The 27,104-nt window shown below is 39.4% G+C and overlaps 2 protein-coding genes across 4 annotated transcripts in view; one reads left to right on the forward strand and one right to left on the reverse strand.

Annotated features, from left to right (window-relative positions):
- Positions 1–307: 307 nt before the first annotated feature.
- On the reverse strand, positions 308–27,008 carry KIF11 (kinesin family member 11). 3 transcript variants are annotated; one of them, XM_039709418.1, is made up of 25 exons: positions 26,885–27,008; positions 26,109–26,272; positions 25,507–25,652; positions 22,113–22,272; positions 17,204–17,336; positions 17,007–17,104; positions 16,847–16,925; positions 16,332–16,517; positions 16,126–16,250; positions 14,641–14,731; positions 14,144–14,386; positions 13,934–14,029; positions 13,225–13,313; positions 12,425–12,512; positions 11,488–11,676; positions 10,096–10,303; positions 9,677–9,849; positions 9,156–9,278; positions 8,009–8,167; positions 7,480–7,619; positions 6,560–6,839; positions 5,217–5,439; positions 4,841–4,995; positions 4,408–4,524; positions 308–3,732 (listed from the first exon to the last, which is right to left on the reverse strand). In XM_039709418.1, exons 5-25 carry the CDS (start codon positions 17,204–17,206, stop codon positions 3,610–3,612), a joined length of 2,988 nt encoding a protein of 995 aa, XP_039565352.1. In that variant the 5' UTR covers positions 17,207–17,336; positions 22,113–22,272; positions 25,507–25,652; positions 26,109–26,272; positions 26,885–27,008; the 3' UTR covers positions 308–3,609. The 3 variants fall into 3 exon arrangements, with proteins under 3 accessions (XP_039565352.1, XP_039565353.1, XP_039565351.1); XM_039709419.1 differs by lacking the exons at positions 25,507–25,652; positions 26,109–26,272; positions 26,885–27,008 and adding an exon at positions 23,281–23,333; XM_039709417.1 differs by lacking the exons at positions 22,113–22,272; positions 25,507–25,652; positions 26,109–26,272; positions 26,885–27,008 and adding an exon at positions 20,357–20,489.
- The window catches only part of IDE (insulin degrading enzyme), a 59,890-nt gene continuing 59,744 nt past the window's right edge, over positions 26,959–27,104 (forward strand). The window contains exon 1 of the mRNA XM_039709425.1: positions 26,959–27,042. The gene's annotated coding sequence lies outside the window, so the exon portion shown is untranslated. The remainder of the gene's footprint in view (positions 27,043–27,104) is intronic.

Here is a 27,104-nt window from a genome sequence, read left to right on the forward strand (position 1 = left end):
CCTGCTAGTTGTTATATTTTGCTTCAAAAAACTTCCATGTTAGTTAGGGAAAATTTTTTTAAATTAACCTCTGGCAATGAAGAGAAAATTCTTTTTGACATAAAAAAGTAGCTTTAGCGTGCAGGACATTCTCAGAATAAAATGTTATATCTTGACAAGAACTGAGAAGATCTGAAAAAAATTGAGTGTACTTTTATGTTGATATTTCTGTTTATTACATTCCTTTATTTGATCATTTTTAATGAAGGAAACGCACTTATCAAGTTCAAAGTTTTGGTCATTGTGCTTCATTCTCTGAAGTTAGGTTATAAACAGGCCAAGAGTGACAAAAGCATTTCAAGTATAACTAAGGAATTCAAGGGAATATTTATACAGGTTTAATATTTTGGAAAAAAAAGAAAGCAATCCAGTTAACTTCCATTATTTTACAAAGTTTAACTTTGTGCCACCGGGAACCTGACAATCATCTCATAAAGCTGTAGAAAGCTGGAAAATTTGTACAATTTTCAGACCTAATATAAAAGAAGCAGCTTATTTCTAACCTCTCCCCTGATGAGAGACTGCTAGACCAAGCATTTGTTCCTTTTTATCTGTCTGAAGAGCACTTGTGCAGCTCTCTAACCATGCCCTCCTATTGGGAGCTAGACCTTTTACTAGGGAGCCAAAGAGTGTAGGAGAAGCATAGAAATAGAACAGAAACATAGAAAGGTAAACATTCACTTCAGTGCATTCACTGTGCTCCTACTTTTAATGATTTCAAGACTGAGCACAGCAACACTGCTTGGAGGGAGCTTGTGCTCACCCTCCAAGGACAGCCTGCTTTGCTAGGTGGGCTGCACCTCACCCACAGAACCCTGTCACTTACAGGCTATGAATGCAGAGCATAGCATGATTTAATGGTGTTTCACTTTATAAAGTAGCTGTATGGGTGGGCATGCAGTTTATAGAGCATGGCCCTCGACCATAAAAATAGTTTGTAACAGGGAACAAAAAAAATAGTAGATAAATCGTTGTAAACACTTGTTCAAAATGCATAGATTTTAAAATACATAGCAAATATTATTTTCCTGTTTTTAACGCTCTCAAACATTAGAACTTTCTTTTTCCCCTTAAATCTTTTTGATGAAAAAGGAATGTTAACTTTATTTTTCCAGTTCTTCCTGGATTAATTTTTTTTCTTTTATCACTCTAAAGAGTTAAAGGCTTCCTCGTTTCCTACCCTTTTAAGGGCTAATTGCAATGCTGACTGACACCTAACAGAAAAAAAAGCAGTCTAGCAACTCTGCACCTTCTCCTCACTCCTCTCTAGCCCCAACAATTGTTTGATACCCAAAATAAAGGCAGTCATCAATAGCAGCCAGTCAGCTCAGTCTTCTTTTCTCTCTTCAAATAAACATTGCATCCCACAACAAGTCTGATGCAGCTCCCTGATTTCCCGGAAGAAGCAGGAAGTTTCCTTTCCCTTTCCTTGTTTTCCTCCTGGCTGCTTATTTTTCACTTGAAAAGGAAGCTGGTGACTCTTAATTGTCTGTGCTTCTTGTGGCCCTCTTACTGTTGTATTTCATCCTTCATATGCATTTAAGCTTATTTTTCCTTATTTCACTTCCTCACATTATATCTAAGTTTGTTTTAAATCAAGAGCTGTCTCACTTAACCATTAATCTAGAATCCAAACAGTACTCATTAGATTAATTAAAACATGGCCATACACTACAGCCCATTTACTACAATTCTCCCTCATGCTCAGCTGGCTTGAGTCAGTGTGGGTTGGACCTGGCTAATTGCTCTGTGGAAATGGCTTTGGACCCTTCCTGGAAAGGATGCCTTACACAGAATAAAATCAAACCACCAGTAAGTTAGTGTGGACAGTGCCATTTCTTTCCTTGGGGTAATATCTGTGATTACAATGAGTGCACACAAGAAACAACTGTGGCTTTGTTTTTCTTACCCTTCTTTTCTCCTTGTCATATACCATAAAATACACCAAAAGAAATGATTGCTGCTTTCTGCTTTAGGCAATGCCCATGTGGTGGGGAACAGAGAGCAGGCCAGGACAAGAATTTGGTTACCAGGAGGGTCTAGTGGCCCTGCAGTAATGCAGACATGCACTAGATCATCTTTTACACAACTGTAGCTCCTCATAAAGCAAACACCTACTGAAGCTTGAGTATAGAATTCCCCATATGGAAGAATAAATTCAATATTAGATTTTCAAACTTTTTTTTTGACAGATGCTTGAGGAAAATCTTGGCAAAAGCTGCATTTCCAAGTTGTGTTTAGCAGCCAGCACCTGAGCTCAGACCAACCTTTACTGTTAGGGCCATCTAGTGGGAGAGGAGGCACAGACAGGGAGGCCAGGACATGCTCTGCATCCGCATTTTTCATCCTATTCAGCTTTGATGTGGCCTCCAGATACCTGGGCCAACAGAAAAATGATCAGCAGATCACTGCCAGTATTGCAAACAAAGGACAACACAACTTTGAGGGCTACTTTAGAAAGTGTGAAGCAGCTCCTGAAATCTACACAGCTGCTAAGGAAAGCAGGCTGTCCCCATGCAGCAGGAACCAAACAGTCAAGGCAGAGAGTTTCAAAGAGGATCAAGACAGGAAGCACAAAATATGGCATGATTTCGTGGATGCAAGCCTGCTGTTACTGGCTATTCCAGTTTGTTCATACTAATCCTGTCAACTGCTCAGGGAAAATGTAGTAGGGTGAAAGGCTTGTGCAAACTCTCCCACTTAGCTTAGGCTATTCAATACAGCTATAGGATCAACCTTAGGGGTTGATTTTTAGTTAATAAAGGATTTCTTGAACCATTGTGGAAGATTATGCTAGTATCTAGTCAGTGTTAACAGGCACATAGTGCAAGAAAATGGAACCTTGAGACTGCAGAATTAAGCCCATTAAGTTTTATGTGCCAGAAGTTGAATCTGCAAGTTAAAAGGAAGAACAGTGGGATTCAAACAAACAAAAAGCCCAAGACCCAGCAGTAAGACTCCATAGAATGAAGAGGCACTGAAATAAAGCTATTGTCTTTGTGAAACAAGGGAGAGAATCATCCTCTTCTGACAGCACAAGACTGATGACATAGCTGATAATATTTTAGCTAAATTAGACCTGGCACCATAAGAAAATTAGGTAAGTTTTATACTCTGAGTGAGGTGCTTGTACATTTGTTAGCCATGTATTAATTTATTTTAAGTATCACAGTAAAAACAGGGGAACTGGAATAAAAAGCAGGTATAAAACCAGAACACTTATTTACAGCTAATTAATACATAAAATGCTAACTCATAATGCTGAAAAAGCATATTTCCACATCCCTTTCTGGTATTTTAGAACTACTGAGAAACAGATAATTTCTTACTTGCCCACATATATATATATATGTTTAATATAACAGCACCATAATCCGCAGCATTTTTTTTCCAAAACTTCGCAAGTTGCAACATATAAAAATGGAACCAAGGCATGAGATTGAGCAGGTAAATCTTTTGATTCAACTTTGCATCACTAGATCACTACATAGGGACATTGAGAATACAAAAAAAAGCTGTGGCTCAGTAAGATAGAAATATCTAAAACCAGGGATCTGCAGAGGATATATCTTAGTTCAGCAATCTTAAAGGATGCTTTGATTTCTGAAGAAACTCTTCTGTCATATCCTCCATTTTGTTCTCCACTGGAGCTGCAGATTTGTTCTCTTTACCCTTTTTGAGACTTCTTTTGTGCTGGGATTTAAAGGAAATATACAATGTTAAGAGAATACAAAGAAATCAAAGACTTAATGCTCATGGCAATGCAATACATATTGTTCTGGGAAATAAAGTTGATGTAACCCCTGAAAAAGGTTCTTAATATATTGCATTTACTCTAATAGAGATTGACTACAGACATACAGAAACTCAGCAGCTATTTTTAATGGGTCCACAACAAGAAAATATGCTCTCCCCAGCAAGAAAATCCCTAGACTTATATACCAAGAAGATTACACTAATACAGTGGTGAGCAAAAGGGTCAGAAGTACAGAAGTAAAAAACTCAACCCCATGAAGACTTAAGCATGCCACTGTTTCTGTCTAAGAAAATACTCCATGTACTTTCAATTCTTCCATTAAGACACGTCTAACAAATTATGACAATTTTCTTTATGGAGGATTATTTGCTGAGGAGTTTTCAACTGTCTGCCCAGCTTGTCAGAAATCTGCATTATTTTATCCACTATTAACTGCTATCAGAATCTGCTGTTAGCTTTAGCACAGGGTTAACAAAGCATTATCTACAGGATTGGAACAAATTGTGAGACTACCCTAAAATGTAAGAAGTTACTTGAAACTATGGCACTGTAATGGAAAAGTAATATTTCTTCTCAAATACACAACTGTTTTGCTTATCTGGGGAAGTTACCTGGAAAAAAGGAATGCCACCATTTGTGTGGCAATATACATTTGTATCCATTAAGTATTTGCCACAAGCAAGGCTTTCACTGGGTTCTTGCAACTCTCCTTCCTCTTCCAGCAGGTCCTAAAATAGAAGTTTTCCAGAAAGATGTATTTAATGTCTGAATTTCCTTAATGAATGTATTAAGAATGATCAGATCTATGAGACATGGAACTTCTATTTTTGAAAAACAAGAAAGAAACCTAGTTATTAATATCACTGCTTATTTTTCAAGAGATGGTTTTTGTCAAAAGCTCAGCATACTTGAGTCCAAGTACACCGTAAAACACAAAGGCTACAACAGCCCTGGGGTTCCAGTCAACTATCCAAAAGGGCCTGGAAAAACCTCAAAGATGTGAAATATTCATTCAAGAGCCACATTTGCCATTTATATACATACCTGACCCGCATTATCCTCCATCTCATTTACCACATTGCTTAGCATAGCATCAAGATTTGTTTGCTTTTGCCTTAATTGCTCCAGAAGTAGCTCCCGGGGCTCTGTTCTCACAAGTGTGGCAGGATAGAAGTAGTCTTTTCTCTGTGGAGTCGTCCCTTTAATGAAGATGATACACTTTTCAGTGTTTGCTTTGGTTTCAGAGCCTCAATTTTACATGAGCTTGCTACAGAAATCATGCCTTGGTCACACACCATTCTTTGCATACATCTTAAAAAAGGTGTAAAGCTGCCAGGTTATGTCCCCATTAACCTTCACTTATGAATTCTGGAACTCAAGTTTTCTTTAAGATCATTCTGCCCCTAACCTGATTAAATACCTGTTGGAACATCCACTTTGAGATCCTCTTGCAGGAAACCATTAACCTGAGTTAGTCCATGCTGTACTTTTTCCTTAAGTGCCAGCTTCTGCTCCACAAGTATCTCCTGATCCACCTTTATCTGATTCAGAAGGCCATTTAGCACCTTCCCCTCAGCAGCCTTTTGTCTGCCAATGTGGTCAACAATTTCAGCTATTGCTTTATCACAGTTGTCTTCATTTTTCTGAAAATGAAACAAAAAAACCACTCAACTAAAAACACCAAGTTAACAGGAAAGAAAAGAGCCCATAGTCTTACCTAAGATGTGGTGCATGATTAGTGACATGACCTGAAACGAAACAACTGAGACCTCAAATTGAGAAGTTTCAGTGCCAGTTTTACACTCTCATTTTGAGAGCTATGTTCAGAAGAGAGTCAGTTTCTTAGAAAGTATGATCACTTTAGAAAAGCTAGTCACAAGAATAAAGATGATGCCATCTGGCTCAGACCAGACTCCTCATGCTTTTATGCACAAACCCTGCACAGAATTAGGATATTCACCAAACATGAACATCCTACAAATACTAGAAGCTTTATGCATTTGTAGGGGAAAAGGAAATTGTGTTTCCAGCCATTCCTGTTGAAATGAAACTCCTGAAGTGTTCAGCAGGTACAACAGATACAGAGAGGTCTTGAGACCACAAATACTTTTACTTTAGAGTTGGACTTGATCCTTGGAAATCCCTTCCAACTCAGAATATTCTGTGTGAAGGAAGTTTCTAGTTAAGTTTTTCCTTCTGAAAGTTTGTGAAATGTTGGATTTGCCTATTTTATTGCCTATTACAACAATAAAACCTGGGTGGATGTCAAATTTGTGATGGAAATTAAAAAAACCAAAAACATAAGAGAGAAATTCTTAAATAAGCAGCCAGAATTTGTATATAATTAAAAGGAATACTTTCTCCCATATTGATTCAATCTGACCAATAAAGCAATTTGCATCCTCCAGAAATAGCCTGCATTTGATCACTGTACACCTCCCAAGGACAGTACTGTAGATAAAGCTTTAGAATTAAACGCCACCAAGATGATTCAAAACACTCAGACTACATGTACAAGTCAGTTGTATGGCATTAGCCATGACACCATTATTTGAGGTTATGGACACTTGAAGTTCAAAGTCTTCCTCTTAATTTAGGCTTTTGATTTCCTCTAATTACATCTCAAGCTCAGTAACACAAGTCTGCTACAAAAAAAAAAAAATCATAGTTTTGTTTTGACTAGAACATTTTTCTCCCCTCTACAAATTCTGCAGTAAAGTTTGTCTCAGGATGTTGCATTAGACTACAAATGACTATGAGTACCTTTTGTAAATACTGAAATTGCTGTTTCTCATCCTCGAATGACAACAGGTGCTGATTAGTAAAGTTGACCATCTGAGCAGCTGTAAATTCACCCCATGTATTGGTATGCTGAGACACATTTTTGAGATTGCTGAGAAGATGCTGACAGTGGTCATTGGATTCTTCCAGCATTGCCTTGTTTTCAGCATTTATGCTCCTGAGCTCTTGAGAGAAATTATCCAGAGATGCAGTAAATTTGCTGTGACTGGAATTTGTACTGCTGACTAAATCAGTAGTTTTCCTGCAACAACATATTTGCAAGAGTTTAGAGATTTTGAAAGGTAGATTTTAACACAGTATACTTTTAGAAATATGAAACCAGAGCCAGTGAAATAGCACAGTTCTATCAAACCAGTTAATTATAATATTGTTGTTCTACTTCGTAAATTCGCAGCACTTGCAGCAGTAGGTTCGCTAAAAAAAAAAAACCAAAACCCCCACCAACCAAAAAACCCAAAAGAGAACAAAAATACCCTAATTCCAAACTAAAACCAACTTCATCAAGACCTTAGTTGTTCAGCCTGCAATTGAGTGAAACATATTCCAACAGATACATTATTATGCTTCAAGCTAAACATTCATACTATGTTCTGAAGTCCAGACACTGAGGGACACTCCTTAGCATACTGCTCCCAAAATGATACTTTCTTATCACAACATGCTCAGGAGACAAGTTCAAGGGCAAGCCTTTTAGAACTACTGTTTACTCTGGGGAAAGGCCAACTATGATCTACACTCTGTGACAGAACCCAGCTCTAACATACAGGCCATGCCCAGCAGGCTTTATAAGCACATAAATATGGAGAATATCAAGTTTTTAAATTCTCTTCATATATAGTTTATCTTGTGTAAGTGTACAGCAAAAAGAATGAGCCCCTTACAGGTGAACATTTTCTTGCATAGCAGTGATGGTGGTCTTCAGGCTTCCATTTCTTGTGAGTAGATCACTTAAGTTTTTCTGAGTCTCCTGAGCAAAAAGGTCGAGCTGGCTTTGCAGTAAAGACATCAATTCGGCTGCACTCTATCAAGAAAATTACCACAAGTTTTGCTGTTATTCTGCACTTTTTAACAGTCTTAAAGGGTACTTGAATGCCTGAACTAAAAATGCAGAGTTTTGCAATTCTAAAGCAGAAGGTACAATTTTTGTGTAGTGAAGACACAGACACTTTGCTTTTGGAGACATATGTAAATGCACATATACTGAATATACAGCAAGGGGAAAGGGGGTTTTTGCTACATTCCTACATAAACTACTTAAAGCAGCCTAACAAAAGCTGAATAGAATTAGGATCAAGTTACTGTCCTAACATTTTTTCTGAAACAAGTACAATGGTTTACTACCACATAAGAGTTTAAATCAAAGCAAGCAATCACACTTGGTGTTAGGATGCTTTCTTACTCTAAGAATACCTTTCTATGTGCCAACCTCGTCACTTCCACTTCTTCTTTTAAACTGTCACAATTGTGTTGGAGCTCAGCAAAGCCACTGGCTGTTTGTTCCTGTATTTTTTTCAGAGTGAGAAAAAGATCTCCAAAGAAGGTATCCACTTCCTTTTTATGGCCCTCCATCTCAAAAAAAAAAAAAGTTGTACCTACAGTTATATTTTTATATATTGATTTAAGACACTGGTATTTTTCCCTAGCATAACTGACATAGAAACAAACTCTACCCCAAGGAAATTGTCAAAAGGCATTAATGAAGTATTGTGTGTAAAAGGCAGAAAGTCACACTTGGAACGATCTAATGTTTGAGACTGGAACTTAGTGTGGGGGCTATTCAAACACAAAATTTTACATGCAGGGTAAACAAAATAGAAAAGTAGATAAGGAAGAGCAACAGCTCATAAGCCATGGAGTAACTGCTAAGTCTGAAAACCAGTAAAACGCTTCCAGACAAGAAGTGCTGATTTCTCATGAGCTGTAATTGACAGAAGAGGAAAATGTTTCAGTAAAAGAAACAGGTCACCAGAAACCAAGACTTGTTTTCAACAAAAAATGGGGGGGGAAAAAAAAAAGAAAGAAGCCACAGTTCTACACAAGTGTCACAAGATAGACTAGAACTCTAATTTTAAGCAAAGGACTTCAATAAGTGCAGTATTGTTTGCACTTATGGTTGTTAACAAGATAAAGTATCACATTGTCCAGGAAACAAAGGGACTACAGAAAAAGTTTGGTATAAGGACAGAATTTTTGGAGTGGTAGGACTTGCCTAAGCTGACTTTTTTTTCAGATTTCTGAAATACAGGGGGAGAGTATATTAAACGTATATAATCAAATATTTGTTACATAAAGACTTAAGCATCTGTGTTTTACCATTCTACTGTGGCACTTAGGCAAGCAGTTGTGCCAATATAGCAAACAAGCAAATTTACCATACTCAGGAGAGGAAAAAACTCTGAAACAAAAGTTAAAAGACAGCACTCATAGGACAAGATAAAGGGGAAAAAGCCAGACAAGAAGTGAAAACTCTCTGACATACTGCAGAAAAACAAACAACATTTTATCTGTAAATTAAATAAAAACAGAAGAGCACAAGGAAAAGAGGCAGGTGCATTACCTGGTCAGCCACAGCAGAATATTTCTTCAAGTTACTCTGGAACTGACAATTTAACCCCAAGACAAATTCTACCATTGGTGTCAAGCTATTTACTGCTCTCCCTAATCCATTTTCATGCTCTTCCTAGGAAGAGGAAAAAAAAATTAAACCAGAACATGGCCATTCCTTCATCTACATTTGTAAGAAGTTACTATGTACATATCCACATGCTCTATTATGGCACTATATGCTATTTAGTACATGACAGCTTGTGGGAGTGACATGGGAGAGACAATCATGATCAGGTGGTAAAGCAAATGCAGATAAAGAGCATCAGAAAAAATGCTATGCATTTATAGAACTCCTTTTGATCAAAACCAGTTTCAAATATTGATCTTAAAGGGTACTTGAATGCCTGAACTAAAAATGCAGTTTTGCAATTCTAAAGCAGAAGGTACAATTTTTGTGTAGTGAAGACACTTTGCTTTTGGAGACATATGTAAATGCACATATACTATGTAGGAGTATGCAAATGTACTAACAATTAATCTCAGCAGCTCCGCTTTACAATCAAGTGATAGATTCTCATGCTGTGTTATTTTTTCAGACATGTGAGAAACTTCAGTAGACACCAATTCTTTAAGAGAGGCAAAAGATGCTGATACAACTGATGCAAGAGTATCTGCTGTAGAAGAACTGGTAGACAGAAGATCACCTGCAAAAGAAATCCAGAGTTACAGGGGAATTTTTAAAAAGTTTAAGACAATAACTCTTGTTATTACTTATCACCTTATTGCCCCTTACAGGAAGGCTGTGGATCATCCCAGAGACATTATTACTGGTGCAACTGTAATCATTATGTCACTTAAATAAACCCACTTCTTTCCTAAAACAGATATGTTTTAGGAAGTGGTCTTTGAGATTACTACAGGATGACTACTAATACAGGTATCACACTTACCTATAAAATTTGTGTAATATGTCAACATCTGTTGCTGCTTCAAACTGTTTTCAGTAATTGAATCTTGTATTTTACTGAATGAAGCATTCATTTGTCCTGCAAATGTATTTTGGACAACAGCATTGTGCTGATCAACAGCCCTCTTACGGTCCAGTTTCGCATGGAGCCCAGATACATCTCTTGTGGTTTCTTCAACTGTACTTAGTAACTAAAATTTTTAAAGTTATTTCAGTAAGTCTTTAAACAAGAAGTCAAGCACATATTATATAAGGAAAGGCAACAATAGTTCTGAGTTAAAGAAGTTCTCTCTAGGAAGACAGGTATTTCCCTTTACATCATCAAATTACAACTGCTCTGGACCCCAGTGTGATGTCATACTAGCAGCTGCTAGTCTGCTTTTAGAACATGGGGAAAAAGTTACCTACTAGAGACCATTTGTTCTGCCTTAAAATCAAAGTATTAATAAATGACTTCCTCAGTATTTAAGGAATAAAGGTATCATTTATCCCAGAATAGTAACTGAAAAATACCTGAGCACTTCAACTTTTTTCTGAACAATCTGACAGTAAATATATTCTTTAATATAGTATTAAGGCAAGAGCTTTTTAGTACTAGTCCTGTGATAAATAATTTAGAATTCATAGAAAAAGTGGAGTCCTGGTTTGTACTGAGCATAAGTAATTTCTGTACCTATTTGTCTCAAACACTCCACAACCCCCATGTAAAAACCAGGCATTCCCTTCTAATCTTACAGGAATCCAAATAGAAAGAAATTGTCATGGTGCCTGAAGATACAAGTTTCATCACTTTGCAGTTTAAATAGCAGGACATGCTCTCTCCCTACCTCAAGTCTGTTTTGATAATTATGACTAACCTACAAACACATCAAAGCCATACCCTAAACCACAGAGGTGACAGGACAATATTATTCAAAGCTTTTTGCTCTTTTCCTGCTCCAGTTCATAGAACAGTTTGGGTTGGCAGGAACATTAAAGACCATTTAGTTCCAAGCCTCCTACCATGGGCAGGGACATGTTCCACTAGACCAGGTCCGTCAGGTAGATATAACTTACTGTTTTGCAGGACCAGTCATAAGATTTTTAAAGAAAACTACTTATTCTGCAAAAAACTTTATGATAATAGATACTGCAAAGCACTGGAACTCCCATGTCAAACTGGCCTGAGGGAAAGTTGGTACCAGACCAACCAGAGTGTTTAGCAGTCAACTGTCAATACTACCACAGAGAAAGTCCTGCAATCTAATCCTGATTTTCCATCTTAAATTCTTGTCTCACTCACATCACACTTTAGCAACAATTATTTCCTTGAATAGCCCATGAAACTCCCAAAGATAGGAAGCTGTTTTACAGTAGGTACAAGAACTGTGACAACCTGGCTAGCTGTGCCATGAAGCTTTTGTTCGGTATTTTCCAAAACTGAAACCACATATTCTTCTTCAGCCAGCTGAACCTTGGTTTCTTGCAGATCTTTTTGTGTTTCTTCCAGTTCTTTCTCCTTGATCTGCAAATCTGTTTTACACTGTTCAAGTTCATTTTTACTGACTCTGAATAGTTCAGTGATCTAAATAGGAAGACAATCATCAAAAAGGCAACACCATTTTATAAATGTGACAATGACAGAAGGCAAATTGTCATCTAGCAATGTAATTTCAGCTGTAGGACTCAGGTCTTAAACGTAAATTACAGGTTTAGTATAGTCTTCATAATCACTGAAAATATCAAGCCAACACCACTCTCACTGTAATAATTGCTTGCTTCCCCTCTCAAAGTGTAAGAGCAAACTACCATTACAGCACAAAGAACCCCACTGAACGAACATAATCAGATATCTGAGAAGCGCCAGTAAAGCTGATTTACATAGAGGAGTTACATACACCAGCAAATGAATATCTACATTTCTCTTAAACAAGGAGCTCCAAATTTTGTGTAATTTGTTAAAAGGAAGCTCATGATCTCTCTCCCCTCATTTTTTGTTCCTAAGCAGATAGATACATGTCAACTGAGATGATATCATTTTGCAAGCAGATTTTTTGCTGAAAATTCAGCTAAGAAAGTTATAGTAGTAGACATGAAAACAGGTTTAAAAGTAAGTACTGCAACCTGCAATTTCATATACATTATTTCAAATTCCTAACTTCAAGGACTATGAAGCTTCCATTCTTCACTAATTGGGGAACTTTAAAACCACCACCAACAAAAACAATCTTCTGACAGTTCTTTCTTCAAACTTTTTTCCTCCTTTTGACAGAAAGAATTAATTTCTTCCATTTTTTGGCAGATTTAAGCCACAGTTGAAAAACACCACTTACCCTTTTCACTTCTTCCTCCATGACACTGATTTTGTCAATATACTCTGCAATTTGTTCTTCCTGGACTGTCAGCTTTCCATTAAGGGCTCTCAAGCAAGGATTAAAATAAACAAATTAGTCAAGTAAGAGGTAGTTTCAAGATTCACACTACATTTTCAGTAATTTTGGAAAATTCTATATGAATATCAAGTAATTTTCACTTAAGGCAGAGAAGATTGAAGACAATTTTCCATTGCAAACTTTCAGTGGGAAAATCAAGTTGATTTTCACTTAAGGCAGAGAAGATTGAAGACAATTTTCCATTGCAAACTTTCAGTGCAAACTAGCCTCTATTTAATAGCTTCGCTATTACCTTAGAAGTGAAGTATATCAAGTTTACTTTCCTGTATTAGCTTCCACTGCAAAAAAAAAAGGCTGCATGTGTAAATCTGCATGCTGGCTAATGCTTATGGTAAGTTCCACACATGCATAAATTCCTCAGTGCAAGCCTATTAGATTTCATCTATATAATCATTAATTTTGAAAGAACAATTTGACCAAACAGTTAAGTTTTCCTGTCTTCAACTTCCTGGATTAAAAATATATCTGAAAGTATTTCTGTGTAAGTATAGGTACCAGTATCTGAGATTTGTTGCTAATTATTTTATAGAAATTTTGCAGAGCTGACCAAACAGTTAAGTTTTCCTAACGGTCTTCAACTTCCTGGATTAAAAATATATCTGAAAGTATTTCTGTATAAGTATAGGTACCAGTATCTGAGATTTGTTGCTAATTATTTTATAGAAATTTTGCAGACATACTCATAGTTTTCAACAGACATATAGACTCCATTTTTCTCTCGAGCAGCAGCAAGGTCTCGCTTCAGACGCTCAATCTCTTCAGTGTATTCCTGCATAAAGAAACAATCACAGGTAAACATGAACATTTCTATTTTGGTTTTGATATTCAGCTTAACAGATACTTCACAAAGGTAGTGCTCTATAGAAGTTTTGCATAAGCACAAGAGCAAATCATTTCACCTCTGTTCTAAGTTCAGTATAGCACCATTTAAATTCATATAATTGGCAATATGTAGAGCATTGAAACCTTCCATTTGAAGGTCATACTTGGTTGCATTTAGGAGTTTACAATGGGAATCACAGCTTCCTTAGGGACAGAGCTGCTTTACATTGGCTCTTCACTTGTACTTACTCAAAGTTCCCTTTAATTCAGGCACTTTCTAGGGAAAGTACAAAATTGCAAACATGTAATACCCACAGTCATAGCTAGTAGCAATAGCCCTCTGTTCAACTTCAGTCTTATTAACAGTTCCAGTATCTGCAGGGACCATGGCTATTTAAATGCAGCTTTAGTTTAAAAGCATCAGTTCAGTAATTAAAATCACTTCAGAGAAGCACTGCTACTAGTTACAGCTTCTCCCATACTCAAACTCCTTTACAGCAAAGACCACGTTAACAAGAAGTCATGCCTAACCTGTAACTTCATTTTTTAAGATTTATGTCTAGTTACCTTAATAAGAGCTTTTTTTGTTAGCTTCTGATTAACTTCAGGCTTGTTCATGATGTTCTTTGCTCTATGGGCATATTCCAGTGTACTCAATGTTTCCTGTGAAAAACAGATGTTAACACTATGTCAAGCTGATGAATTAACTCATAGTTCTGTATCATTAGCAAAATATATTACTTATTTTAGGAATAGGTTTTCAGACTTTAAATTTACCTCAAGATTTATAGATGCAGGCGAAATTGTGGCAATTATTGATGTTTTTGTCCGTCCTCCAAGAGAGTCTTGAAGGATTCTTGTGAGTTTAGATTCCCTGTATGGAATATGAGGGGCTCTTTCCACTAGAGCAGTAATAACTCTTCCAAGCGTCAGCAGAGATTGGTTGATATTTCCAGCTTCACGAGCTCTTTTGTCAACAGCCCCAGATCGACCAATGTTTTCACTTCCTGCAAGATCAACCTGAAAGGCAGGTTATGCTTCTCAATCACCCTGAAGAATGCTTGCCCCAAAGTCTTGTAGAACACATAAAAGAGCTCACCAGTTTTTCAGGAGACACTGGGGTGACAAATGGGACTGATATTTTTCAGAGTGACAAACATACTCCATATCGCTTTATGCGAACAATCATTTTTCCCCTTATCAGGAAAAAGCTCTAATAAAATCTAGTACATAGCTAAAAATTCTATTAATGATACTTTGTTCAAAATACGTACCAAGTTTAGCTTTCCAATTTTAACAAGTTCTTCTCCATCTACTGTTGTTTCTTTCATATGAATGGTAATTGAAAACACAGAGTGGGAACGGCTGCAAAAGAAACCAGTTTCAGATGTTCCATTAAAGCCAAATATCTGCTTGTTGTACAACTGCTGCAAGTTCTGTGCTCTTTATAGAGAATATATTTAGCCCATGAACTACAAACTACATTTTCAACACACAAAGTTATTCTGCTAAGTATTGTTTCGTGTGTGTATATATGAATATGTATTTAAAACCAGCGATGAAGCAACTGGTTGACATTTGACTCATTCAATCCTATAGATTTTCTGTTGTTTCAAGGAAAAGCAAGAGAAATGCCTTGGTTTTGCTTACACTTGAGTATTCTCAACTCACAAGCATCATATGAAAACCGACTTGCAGGGTTTTTTTTCAGTCCTTATGCTAAGAACAGTTCACAGAAAGTGAAATTCAGGAACGTAACTTTATGGAGGCTAAGAAAATGCAACTTCAGCAACTAGCTGAATCCAATATTAAAAATTCAGAAGGCCAAATAATTTCTCAATCAAAAATAGCAATACAGTTTAAGATCACAGAATTATGGAATGGTTTCATCTAGCTCCAACCCCCCTACCATGGGCAAGGACACCTTCCACTAGACCAGGCTGCTCAAAGCCCCATCCAACATGGCCTTGGACACTTCTAGGGATGGAGCACTCGCAATTTCTCTGGGCAGCATGTTCCAGTGTTTCACCACTTTCAGAGTAAAGATGATTTTAGATTGAGTTTATTCCTTTAATAAGTTTTTACTACAGAAAGCTGACATATATAGAAAGTCATAGATGTCAAATTAAACAAGTTCAACCACCCATAAACAACACCTCAGGCACAACAGATTCTCAAAAAATCCCTGGAATCTCAGACAAATGAGTTCTGTGTTCCAGTCAGTGGTAGACAATACCCATTTCCTTCCACCAGTAGACAGACGTGCTCAGTATATCTTGAAATTGAAATACAATACAGACAGGGTACATTCCTTACTGTTCCACCACTGGATCACTACTTGCTTCATATCTGCAGCTCAAGAATGTGCAATCAGTAATAAAAAGAATGCTATTTCTGACCTAGGTGCCCCTATACTATGACCTGCACATTCTGTGGTTACATTCTATGACCTGCAACCATATGAAGCAGCCCTTATTGCTGTAGATCTTATCCCAAACTTCCACAACCTAGTTTGTAAATTCCACAGAAGCTGGCTGGGGTTAAACCATGACATCCCTTCATACACCTATTGTGATCATCCCACAGCAGGTGGTAAGGACGATATTGTAACTCTGGCTTTCTAACCCACATTTGACAGTCTGCATTATGATAGACAATCTCAAGAGGATGCCATGTTTGCACTAGCTGCTTCCTTCTTCAGTAATATTCTATTTGAGAAAGAATAAAGACAAGGTTTCTGAAATGGAGAAGATTTTTACCTGGAATATGCATTCATGTAAGTAGCTGCAGTTGTTCTTTTGGCTGCACCCCTTTCCAGGATTTGGTAAACTTGATTTTTGTTGTGTACAGTTACTTCTTCCAAGCCTTTAATAATTACACCCCTCTGTCAGAAATTAATACATGCTTATTATACATCTCTCAACAATCCTGAAAGCCTCAAGACAACAAACTTTGTAGCCCTAACCTTGTTTCGAGGATCATCAAACATCTGCAATCTTTCTCCAACATCAGGAGTAGGATTCAGAAGATCAAAAAGCTCCTCATTATAGATTTCCAAAAGAGAGACTTTCACTGAAAATTCGGTACCATTCTCTGTGAGTTTTTCAAATATTTGATGTAATGTACGGGGTATGATACCTGCTAGTGGATCCTGAAAATTAAAAATAAATAATTTATAAACGTACTGAAAGAGATTTGGAGCTAGGGGGTAGAGTTTCAACTAAACAGTCTGACTGAATATAAATAAGAATAAAGATGACCTTCCATATAAAAGTCACCAAGAGTTGAATGCAATAGATTAAAGATGTTAAGTTGTCCTTTTCATATAAATGAATGAGATTATTTGTTAGTCTACAAACATTTAAGGAAAGTCAACTTCAGAATTTGAAAGGCATCAACTTTTAGTTTTCTTTAGCCTTCTGCTGTCTCCAACTTTGAACCACAGTAGACACAAGAGAAATCTCAAAAGTGGTAAGATACCTCCTCCCAAGTATATTCTTCATTGGGTGACCGCTCCCCTTCCATTGTGAAGGTCTTACCAGTTCCAGTTTGGCCATAACTGTGAGAATAAAAATAAAAATGTAAACAATAAACTAAAACACAAATAAAGTTTCCTAATACTAATTACTGGCTTACTTACGCAAACACTGTACAGTTGTAGCCCATAATAACTTCATCCAAAATGGGACACACAACACTCCGGTACACATCAATCTGCTTTGCCTGAGCTCCAAAAACCTATTGACACAAAGACAACACATCCCATTTAGCCATACAATAATGGATAACATCACACTAAGCACCAGCTTGCTTCTAGGTGCCCAAGCAGTTACTAACCATATCAAATGTGTAAGTCTTTCTTGATGACTTATCTGTCACTCCTCCAGTGCGGATGCTGACTTCCTTTCTTGCTTGATCACAGTCTACAACAGGGTAGGAGCTCACTTTAAGTTCTGAGACATTAAAAGGCCTAAAAGGACAGGAGTCAGAAATATCAGATTGAAATCATTGTTAACAAGAACACAAACAGATGAAGCAGTAATGTCACTCAGTTTAAGGATCTAGAATAGTAAAACAGGGCAAAACACCCAAAGTTTTTAACTTTATCTGTTTAACAATTGTTTAATAAAAAATGCTGCAATTTGACAGTTTACATACCCCGTTTCTTCTTTTTTTCCACTGTGAGACAACTCAGGCATCCATAGCCTTTGTTTGTTACATACATATTCTTAACAGGCCTATAACCACTTTCAAGATCACCCAGATACGCATACAAGCTAACAGGCATCAGAATGTGTTCACTTGCAGGGGGTAGAAGATTAAACATACCAAACAACTGTGTAAACAAGAGCCTTCAAAAAAACCAGCAAAAAAAAACCCAAAAAACCCCACGTATTACATGCAAGTTAATGCAATAGTGCATCAGATGCTGATAACACAACACTCTAAAGCACCAAAAATACCAACAGACCCTACTAATTGCAGGACAGTAAGCAGCATTACCAGAACCTATAAAATACTATTCAGGTGTATCAGTATTATAAAAGACAGACAAAACATCAGATTGGGGGGGGGGGGGGGGGGGAGGGACGACATCCACATTAAAGTTGATTTGTAAAAAGTAATAGTAGAAGATTTAATAGAGTGACAATAAAATCTTTGAACTTTATGGTGAACATCTTGTTTCACCACTAAGTTAATTCAAACTTGGTGCACACCATTTTCCTTAAAGGGACATTTGCCACTATTTCTCCTAAAATGCATGGAAATGCCCTAAAAAGCATTAAATCCTACTTTATTCTTCATTTAGTCGTGCTACTGCACTGAATGCCTATGCTACCTCTATAGTGACCTGAGCAGTCAGCTTGAAAATATAACTTCTACAATCTTTAAAAGATCTTGACACTAGAAACACTTCAGATACTCTTTCAATTATAATGTTAAAGGAATAAAATAAAACACAAGAAAACCACAAGCACACGGCACCTCGAGTTTCCTGAACCACATGGCTAACACTTTCCCTCAATACATCACTGAGGCTGAAGTGTTGGATTCTAAACAGACCATGGGACACCTGGGTGCAAGATCAACTGATGACAGCAGAATATCACTAAAATCTTGTGCAGAGGAGCAAGTCACAGCTTCAGGTTTGTGGCTTTTAAAGCAACAGAACAATGATCATAGTTACACATTGTGCTGTGCAACCCCAAAACACTGAACCAGTCCCTGGCAGGAGGCACAAGAGCCCACAGCTGTGGTATTAGGGGAACAATTGAGCTGGGCTGAAGCAGGAGCACAGATCATGGTCATCACCATCACCACTACACAAGCAGCTGCCTGCTGTGCCATGGAGACATTTGATCTCAAGTTCATCCCCATAGGTATGAAGCACATTATGCCTAATAACAATGCTAATGCATGCATTTTGAGTTTCCAAATTAATGTTTTACCAAAGCTCAGTAAACATGCTGCTTGAAAATATTTGTTATATGCTCAGACCAATCAGGTTTTGGGAACAAATCAGGACACCAAAGAACACAGCTGCATCTACTTTCATATCTGTAAGATAAGGACAATCTAACTTCATGCACAAGAAAAAAGAAAAATGGAAGAAACATTTACTAGCTCAGATAAACTGAAGCTATTAAAAAAAAAAAAAAGCTCTGCAAAGGGCAAGAGCAAGGGTGGGCAAAGAAACTAACTCTTGACATAGCGATTAGACTGTAAAAAACAACAAAAGCAGAACACTCCACATTGGACAGTTCTAATACTACTTTCATAGTGAGCATAATATTTAGTTAAAATAGATATTAATACTTGATAAAGCTATTCCAGAACAATTAAGAGATAAAAACAGAACAGCTGCTCTTGACAGTATTTCAAATCCAATTGCTCCAATAAACTTATTCTCCTGCAATAGCCTTGAATCACATCAACACTTCCACCATATTTGCTTCAGAAGCTTTATAGTTGCATTACAAAGATAAGGCTAAATGGATTTTAATTTCTATATTCATTGTGCATTTGTAAAAGCAAAACTTGTAAGCTTAAGAATAAGACTGCAAACAGCATTAAAACATAATAAATAAACTACTGTTTGCAGGTCTGGCTCAAAAAAAACTTCTAAAGGTGATTTAAATGCTACACATAATGCATTACCAATATCACAGTTTTAACATACAATGCTTTAAAATTGCTTACTAATACTAGATTTTAAATAATCCTTTAAAACCACGTCAGAATTGCAAAGAGAACCTAATTTTATGATACATAAAATTTATCATTTCATACAGAAAAGTAAGTTTATCTCATTAACCAAGACATTTGGTCATTGTTACTTCAGCAGTAGACCCCATCCCATTGTTTGTCCCCTGGAAAGTCTGCATCAATGAAGTTCCGTGACAGATACACCATAGTGGAAGTGGCAACATTACTAGCTGTTAAAGCTTAGCGACTTTCCACAGGAACTCACAGGAGGACAAAATTCAGCCTGGGTTTTTGTGTGTCTCGAATACCATACTAATTCTGCGTAGCTATTCTTGAGCTTCAAACGCAGCTTCATACTGGATGTGCGCTGAACAGAGATCAGAAACTGCAGCTTTTTGCCTTTTTAAGCCATAAGAAAACCGCTCATAACAGCCTCACTTCTGCGGGAGCGCCGCTTCCCCGGGAGGCACGCGGGGCCGCCTCAGCCGCACACCGGCGCCCGGGACGGGCAGCGCCGAGGCCGCTCGGGGCACGGGCGGCTCCGCGCAGCGATCCCTCCGGGCGGACACCCCGATCCCCCGGGGCAGGTACCCGCAGCCGGACACGGCGGCCCGGCAGAGCCACAGCTGCACAGCGCCTGTCACGCCGGCCCCGCGGGCTGTCCGGGACACCGAGCAGAGATCGCCTGGGCCCGAGTTCCGGAGACACCAACGCGGAACCTCCCCGGGGCTTGCCCGCGGACCGGCCCCCAACGCTCACCCAGAGAAGGGCCGCCGTGCTCACCTGCACCGCACCACCACCTGGATGTTCTTGCCCTTCTCCTCCTTCTTGGTGCCACCGCCCTGGGAGCTGAAGGAAGCCATGGCGGGACGGGACCGGCACGGCAGCGCTACCGCGGAGCCGGGACTCGCTTCGGCCGCGCGCGCCCCCGCCAACGCCGCTTTGAACCGCGCACGGCCCGGCCCGGCCAATCAGCGGCGGCCCCGGGGCACCACGGGACGGGATTTCAAATCCTGGGGGTGGCGCGCGCCGCACGGCAGCGCCGCCCCGCCCCGGCACCGTGAGGGCGGCGGGTGAGAGCGGGCCGCGCTCCCCGAGCCCCGGGGCTGCCCCTGAGCCGCTCCTGAGCCGTGACACGCTACACGATGCCACCCGCACCTACCGCACGGCTCGTCTGCTCCCCCAGTACTGCCGGCAGGACAGTGTCTGGCGTTCTCTGCGGCTGCCGCTGACACCCACGGGTCTGAGGGCAGCCAAACTGCTCGCCTGCCATCAATCTTCCACAGTTAATCCATATAACCCTTTCTCACAGGTTAAGCCCTCCGGCCATCCGTTCTTCTGTCCCCCCCTAGCTCTCCCACTGGCCCACGATTTCCTTAAACATCACGACAAATAAACACAACTCGCCGATGCCTCGTGGAATTGTAATGTTTAAAGCAATATCCAGGTTTCCATTTGCCCAGTGGGGCACAGCGCTCTCCGTTCCCGGCTGTCCCAGCGCAGGCTGCCGGCAGACCCTATCCCCGGCTGAGCCCTTCTGGCCATGCCTGCAGAGCTCTGCTCCGCTCCCTCTGTGCCTTGTGTGGGCTTCAGCTCGGGCAGGTCTCCAGCACAACTCGTCTATGTTTGTCTGACTTCCACACCTAACTTTGCACGTGTTTACAGGTCGCTATTGCCTTATCGAGTGGGGAAATCCTATGTAAGAATGAAAATAAGTAGTTACAGGCTCAGGACAAAGCACCACGGGTGCACCACATCCACCCTTTTACTTTGAAACTACATCATGTGAACCACTCTGCCATTTACGTCACCCTCGCTTCTCTGCGAGAGCTTCCTCTGAGGCACTATGAAATGCTGTGCTAGGTGGAGATCTGTGACAGGATAACAGGTCTTCTGGGTAGAGGGGAAGAAGGAGATGTTAGAAGAGACTCAACTTGTCTGATTTTTTTTGTTAAATATGTACTGGCTCCTACAGACTGTCATCTATCTGTAATGACCTGCAGAGCTACCGTGCTTTGCTCTTCTTCTAGGGCCTTCACAATTTCTGAAATTTAGGTTGCCCATCTATATAATTTTGCAGGTGTCCACACCCTTTTTTTCCCCTGAAGTTAGCTGCTTTGAATCGTATTACACTTCTCTCCTCCATGAGTCCTTAAAATTAATAACAAATGAATCCTAACCCATAAGGCTTGCAGTAATTTTCCTGACAGTGAAATCAAGCAACATCCCAGTATGCTCCTCTACCATTTATCTGAAGAGTTAGAACAATGTCAGACCAAATCAATCTTAGATTAGGTGCGAAGAACAAACAATGACCACTAAAAATCACACCAACGCATTTTGCTTCAGCTAAGTAAAGATTTAACCAAACAAGAAAATAAATATAGTCCATGGCAAACATATTGAGACTACCTTCATTATTTGCTTTTTTGTGTACTATCTATGCTAACTGCAAAAATCACTTGCACTGATAGTTGTGTAGTAGCTACTGCTAGACTGAAAAGACAAATGCAGGTATGCAAATAATCTAAATATGTACCTTTTGCTCTATTCTCCTTCATACGGATCACACAAAATAAGACAGCACTAGAACACAAGAATTCCCCCGACTTCTGCTTGCTTGTTCTTTTCTAGTATGAAAGCCATATTTTTCCTGAAAATATAACATCTCTCACAGACACAGAAGAGATCATTCAAACCTGCATTAAAACAATAAGAATTTGTTTGACTACTGCGCTGCAAGTTAAATTTGGTCAGTATCTACTTTTGCTATAGGTGTGGTAAGCAGAAAACATGTATTTCTGGTAATCAAGTTAGTTTAAAAAAGCATACAGATTAATGGCTGCAAGTCTGTTTTACAAGGTCACTTTATAGTATAGGTCGTACATTTTCTTAGACTAGGTAGAGCCTAATGGTACTAATACACTATAAACACAAACTGAGTAACAAGGAGTTAGCATTTCACAGGCAATAAAAATAAATATGAGAAAAAGGAAACAAGAATATTTAGGCCACAGGCTTAACAGTCATTGGGAGAATGACCTTTAAGAAGACGGGTACTTCATCTGTGACAAATGTTTTATTTTGTTTGAAGAGAGACAAAAACATGACAGAAACCTAAATTATATAATAATACACACAACAGCAAATATAGCAATTTTAGAAGAGGGTATTAATCCCCACGTATGGATCAAGAAGCACAATTTTTAACTAAGGCTTACAAACAAAAAGTAATTACAGCGATATTCACAGACAAAACAAACACTGTTTTCCTAGGCTCTGTATCAGGTCAGCTGGGGAATGGTAGGTATGGAGGTCTGAAAAGTAGTAAAACTGTTTACATGGAACATGATTACCTATGAATGAAGAAAGGTTATATAAGGTATAATAATGGAGAGATATAATTAATACAAATTATAAGGTTGGGTGAGACTTCTTCAAGGCTTAGTAACATCTGATTTGATTGCAAACATGCTACACAATGTACCACCTGTATTGGGCATGTGGAGAGTTTAATACTTAATACTATCAGTGACATAGTAAAAAAATTGCTGATTAATTGCATATTCACATTAAAGGGGAAATCACCTGCACCTCAGATAAACATAAAGCAAATTCTAGCCTTTGAGCAGCCTGACCAGTTGGCCAGTAATATTCTAAAAGCTCTGTGTTGTCCACATACAGTAAGTTAAACAAGAAGGACTTACTCTCAGAGAGTACTGGTATATTCTCAGCTGAGGACTGGGTTCCCCTTCAGTCATGGTAAATAATAACTATGTGACTGTAAAAGAACTGAGAAAATGCAATAACATAACTACCTTATTGTTAAAGTTAAGGAGGGTTCCCCTTCAGTCAAGGTAAAAGGATAACTATGTCACTGTTAAAAGAACTGAGAAAATGCAATAACATAACTACCTTATTGTTAAAGTTAAGGACTCAATGCATATAACAGGATTAAAAACAGAACTAGTTTCACCTAACCAGGAAAATATACAGAATAAAAGAGTTGGGTTTTTTTAGGCATGTGTGCCAGATCACTGTCCAACACAGACAGTAGCACTTTTATAGCTTTTTTAAGTCACTGTAATAAAAAATTAGCAGTAACATAGGGGGATGTATGCATTTGTGTGATTAGCTTAGAGTTAAGCTAGTCATTTTCCATACAGTTACCTATTTTCAGTTAAGACATGCAGCTGGATGACGTCCTTTACACAACAAGAAAAGAAACAATGAATAGAAAAATTGGAAACACACAGAATTCGAATTTAGTCCAGAATTGTATCTATGTGGAAAAGACATGCTTCCATTAAAAGCCTAACAAGACTGTACTTAAGAGTTTCACACTTAGTGTCTCTCAGCTTTCAACCACACATAAATTATTTTTAACCTATCTACTTTGAAGATCACTTTCCATCACTGTACATTTTATGTCACATATCCTGAAGAGGGGTCTCTACACTGCTACTTCATAAGGTTTTTTCATAGGAGTATTTGAATAATTTCCACACTTACTCTATGTTATGCTTAGGCTCATTTGGTCTTTTAGGCAACACCTATTTTTCTGCTAGGGCAGATAAAGAAGGCAGGACCAAAAGCACCAATTGTCTATGAGCAATTAAAGTTTAGTTGCAGGACCAGCCTGAGAAAGGAATTTCACTGAAAGTCCTCTTTACTTTTGCTGAGGGTGTCCTATTAAAATATATTTCAAATACAGAAAAGATATTCAAAAGAGTGTATGAGTGTAATTTTGGCTAGTATAAATGGACATAGAGAGGGGTCAGAGTACAAGAACACAATCTGATTTGAATAAACACCAGTATGTCCTGGTTTTGGCTGGAATATAGTTAATTTCTTCTCAGTAGCTGGCACAGTGCTGTGTTGTGGATTGTCAACATAAGAATAATATGGTAACACATTCATGTCTTGATTGTTGCCAAGTTGTGTTTATCCTGCATCAGGGACTTTCTTGTGTCTCCTTCTCTGCCAGTGAGGAGGTGCAGGGGAAAAAAAAACTGGGAGAGAGCATAGCCAGGGCTGGTGACTTGAACTGGCCAAAGGGATATTCCACACCATAAAATGCCATTCTCAGAAAATAAACTGGGGATTTAGATTACCAGTTATACAGAAAGGCTGATCAGGGCAGGAGACAGGGTCTGGCATTGGTTAGCAGGTGGTGAGAAATTGTATTGTGTGTGCATCACTTATCTTTTTCTTTTTATCATCATTACTATCATTATTTACTATAATTTTTATAATTTGTTTCAGTTACTAAATTGTTCTTATTTCAACCGTCAAATTGTACTGTTGATTCTCCTCCCCATAACACCGGGATGGGTGGAGGGGAGGAAATGCTGCCTGATCCTTAGTTACCGGCTGGGGTTAAACCAGGACACACCAGTGACTTTGAACAGCCGCTAAATAAGCTTACAGTGGATAAAATAGGTGTAAAGTACAGTAGGCGTGACCCCTATTGCATACCTCTGCTGCACTGGCGATGTTAGATGCATGAGGAGGTGTGATCTTCCATCACACCACAGAAACACAAGTGCTTGTTTTAGAGTCATGTTTTAGCGGACCACCAGAGTCCTGCTGGCACAGACTACCTCGCTTCCCCAGGATTGCCCCTGTATATACTAGACAAGATTTATAGCAAAAGGCAGGATTTATTAGAGCAGCTAAATATAGATCAGGCTAGCATTAGCTAAATATGTACTACATTAGGCTAACAAACTCGCTGTTGGGACCCAAAAAGAGTAAATTGCCTGAAACCGTACAATTCTATAGCATTCACCTCTACATGACAACTGTATTAACGCTAAAGGCAGAAGTATTTCTACTGTACATTCAATTTAACAGAACGACTCCAATTCACGACCTCTTAATCCCCCGGCTGCTCCTGAAAGGGAGGAGACAGATTGTGAAGGGGCACTCACCCTGCAGTCCTTCTGTCAGGCACCATGGGCTGAGCCTCTCTGACGCACTGGCAACAGCAACAGGGTGGAATGCAGATTTAACAGCTCACCATTTATCCTGTCCTCTTTCTGTCCAGCTTGGGCTTCACTTTTACATGCACTAGGGACTGGAAAAAACCCAGACTGCCTCAAACTAGAATCCCATGAGGACATTTTCACAGGAATTAACATACTGTGTTAAAATTAGGCACCCACACAGTTCTAAATCCAAACAGTTGATTGAGGTGAAAACTACCAAATGCCTTGCTCCAACCGGGATGAGTTAACTTGAGAGACAGTTCCGTGTCTAAACTCGGGCCAGAAGTGTGGGTGTACTTGATGTAGGCACAAATGTTTTAAACTGGGTAGCTCAGGTAGGGGTAAGAGCATCTCTATAGCAGCACAGTCCTCCCTGGAAACCAGCAGATCGATGTCTACCCAAATTCCCTGACAGATTTTTGTTGATTCTGCTGACCACATGAAACAGTGTGCTGCCACTTCTTAACAGCAATTTTAACCAAAGCTGACTAGTTTAAAGTTACTTTCGATATCTCTTAAATTCTATCTTTGGGTGCAGAAATTACCTTAGGTAACCTGTCTGGCCATGTCTTCCTACACTTTTATGACAGGAGGATTCTGTGAATTTCCAGCTGTGAGATACCACCTTTTATGGAAGGCAAGCAGTGGGGAAGCTAAAATCAGGCATTAAACGTAGCATTTTGTCTTACTTCTTTTCCCCCTCATAACTCTGAAAAATAAGACACAGAAAAATAAACACATATGAAGAAAGCTATTACCAGAACTTCAACCAGTGAGTTGTTTTGGTGGTGTTTTTTTTTTTTTGGGGGGGGGGGGGGGGGGGGGGATTGAGAAGACTTGTTTGTTGGTTGGTTTTGTGGTGTCTTTTTTTTTTTTTTTTTTTTTTGGTTTTTTTTTTTTTTTTGTGTGTTTTTGTTTGGTTTGGTTTTTTTTTTTTTTAATTTGGGGGTTTTGATTTTCCTAGAAAGGAATTAAAGCAACCAGCCACACACACGACTTTCTCATAAGGAAATCTACCAAGAGAAAAAAAGTCGCCCTAGAACCCCAAATCTACGGTTTTATAACAGAGGTGCATCCTTCTCCAGTATTTACACCTCGTAAACCCATCCTGCGAGGCGAGTCGTGTGTCCGGCGCGGCGGGGCCGCAGAGCTCCACGGCAGGTGAGCGGCGGCCAGCGAGCTCCAAGGGGAGCTCCCGAAAGAGGGAGGAGAGCCGGAGGGCGACCTCGCCCTGGGGGACGAAGGATTTTGACACCCGAAATCTCTGCCTCTGAGGACGGCACTGCACCCACTGTGCTCAAATTACGAGGCGTCTAATTACCTTTTGTCTTGGCAGACGCCGCCAGGGACGCGGAGCGCGGCCACCAGGAAGCGGGCGGGCCGCGACACGGTCCCCCGGCGGGTGCAGCCCGGGGCCCCCTCCCCAGCCGCAGCCCCGGCCCTCCCGGCGGCACAGGCGGCAGCTCCCGGCACCCCCAGGTACGGGTCCCGCCAGGCCCGGGCGCGGAGGGCGGACGGGACCCCGCGGGCGCCGGGAGGGA

Source organism: Passer montanus, unplaced genomic scaffold (genome assembly GCF_014805655.1).
Source record: "Passer montanus isolate IOZ18808 unplaced genomic scaffold, ASM1480565v1 scaffold21, whole genome shotgun sequence".
Classification (NCBI taxonomy): Eukaryota; Metazoa; Chordata; class Aves; order Passeriformes; family Passeridae; genus Passer; species Passer montanus.

Excerpts from the sequence above, each read along its gene's own strand:
- KIF11 (XM_039709417.1), bottom strand. The coding sequence starts at position 20,436 with ATGGCTTCCTTCAGCTCCCAGGGCGGTGGCACCAAGAAGGAGGAGAAG. Across the intron at positions 14,387-14,640 it reads AAATTGGAAAGCTAAACTTG|GTTGATCTTGCAGGAAGTGA; the intron begins GTACGTATTTTG and ends CCTGCCTTTCAG. Across the intron at positions 8,168-9,155 it reads ATTCTGCTGTGGCTGACCAG|ATGGAGGGCCATAAAAAGGA; the intron begins GTAATGCACCTG and ends TTTTTTTTTGAG.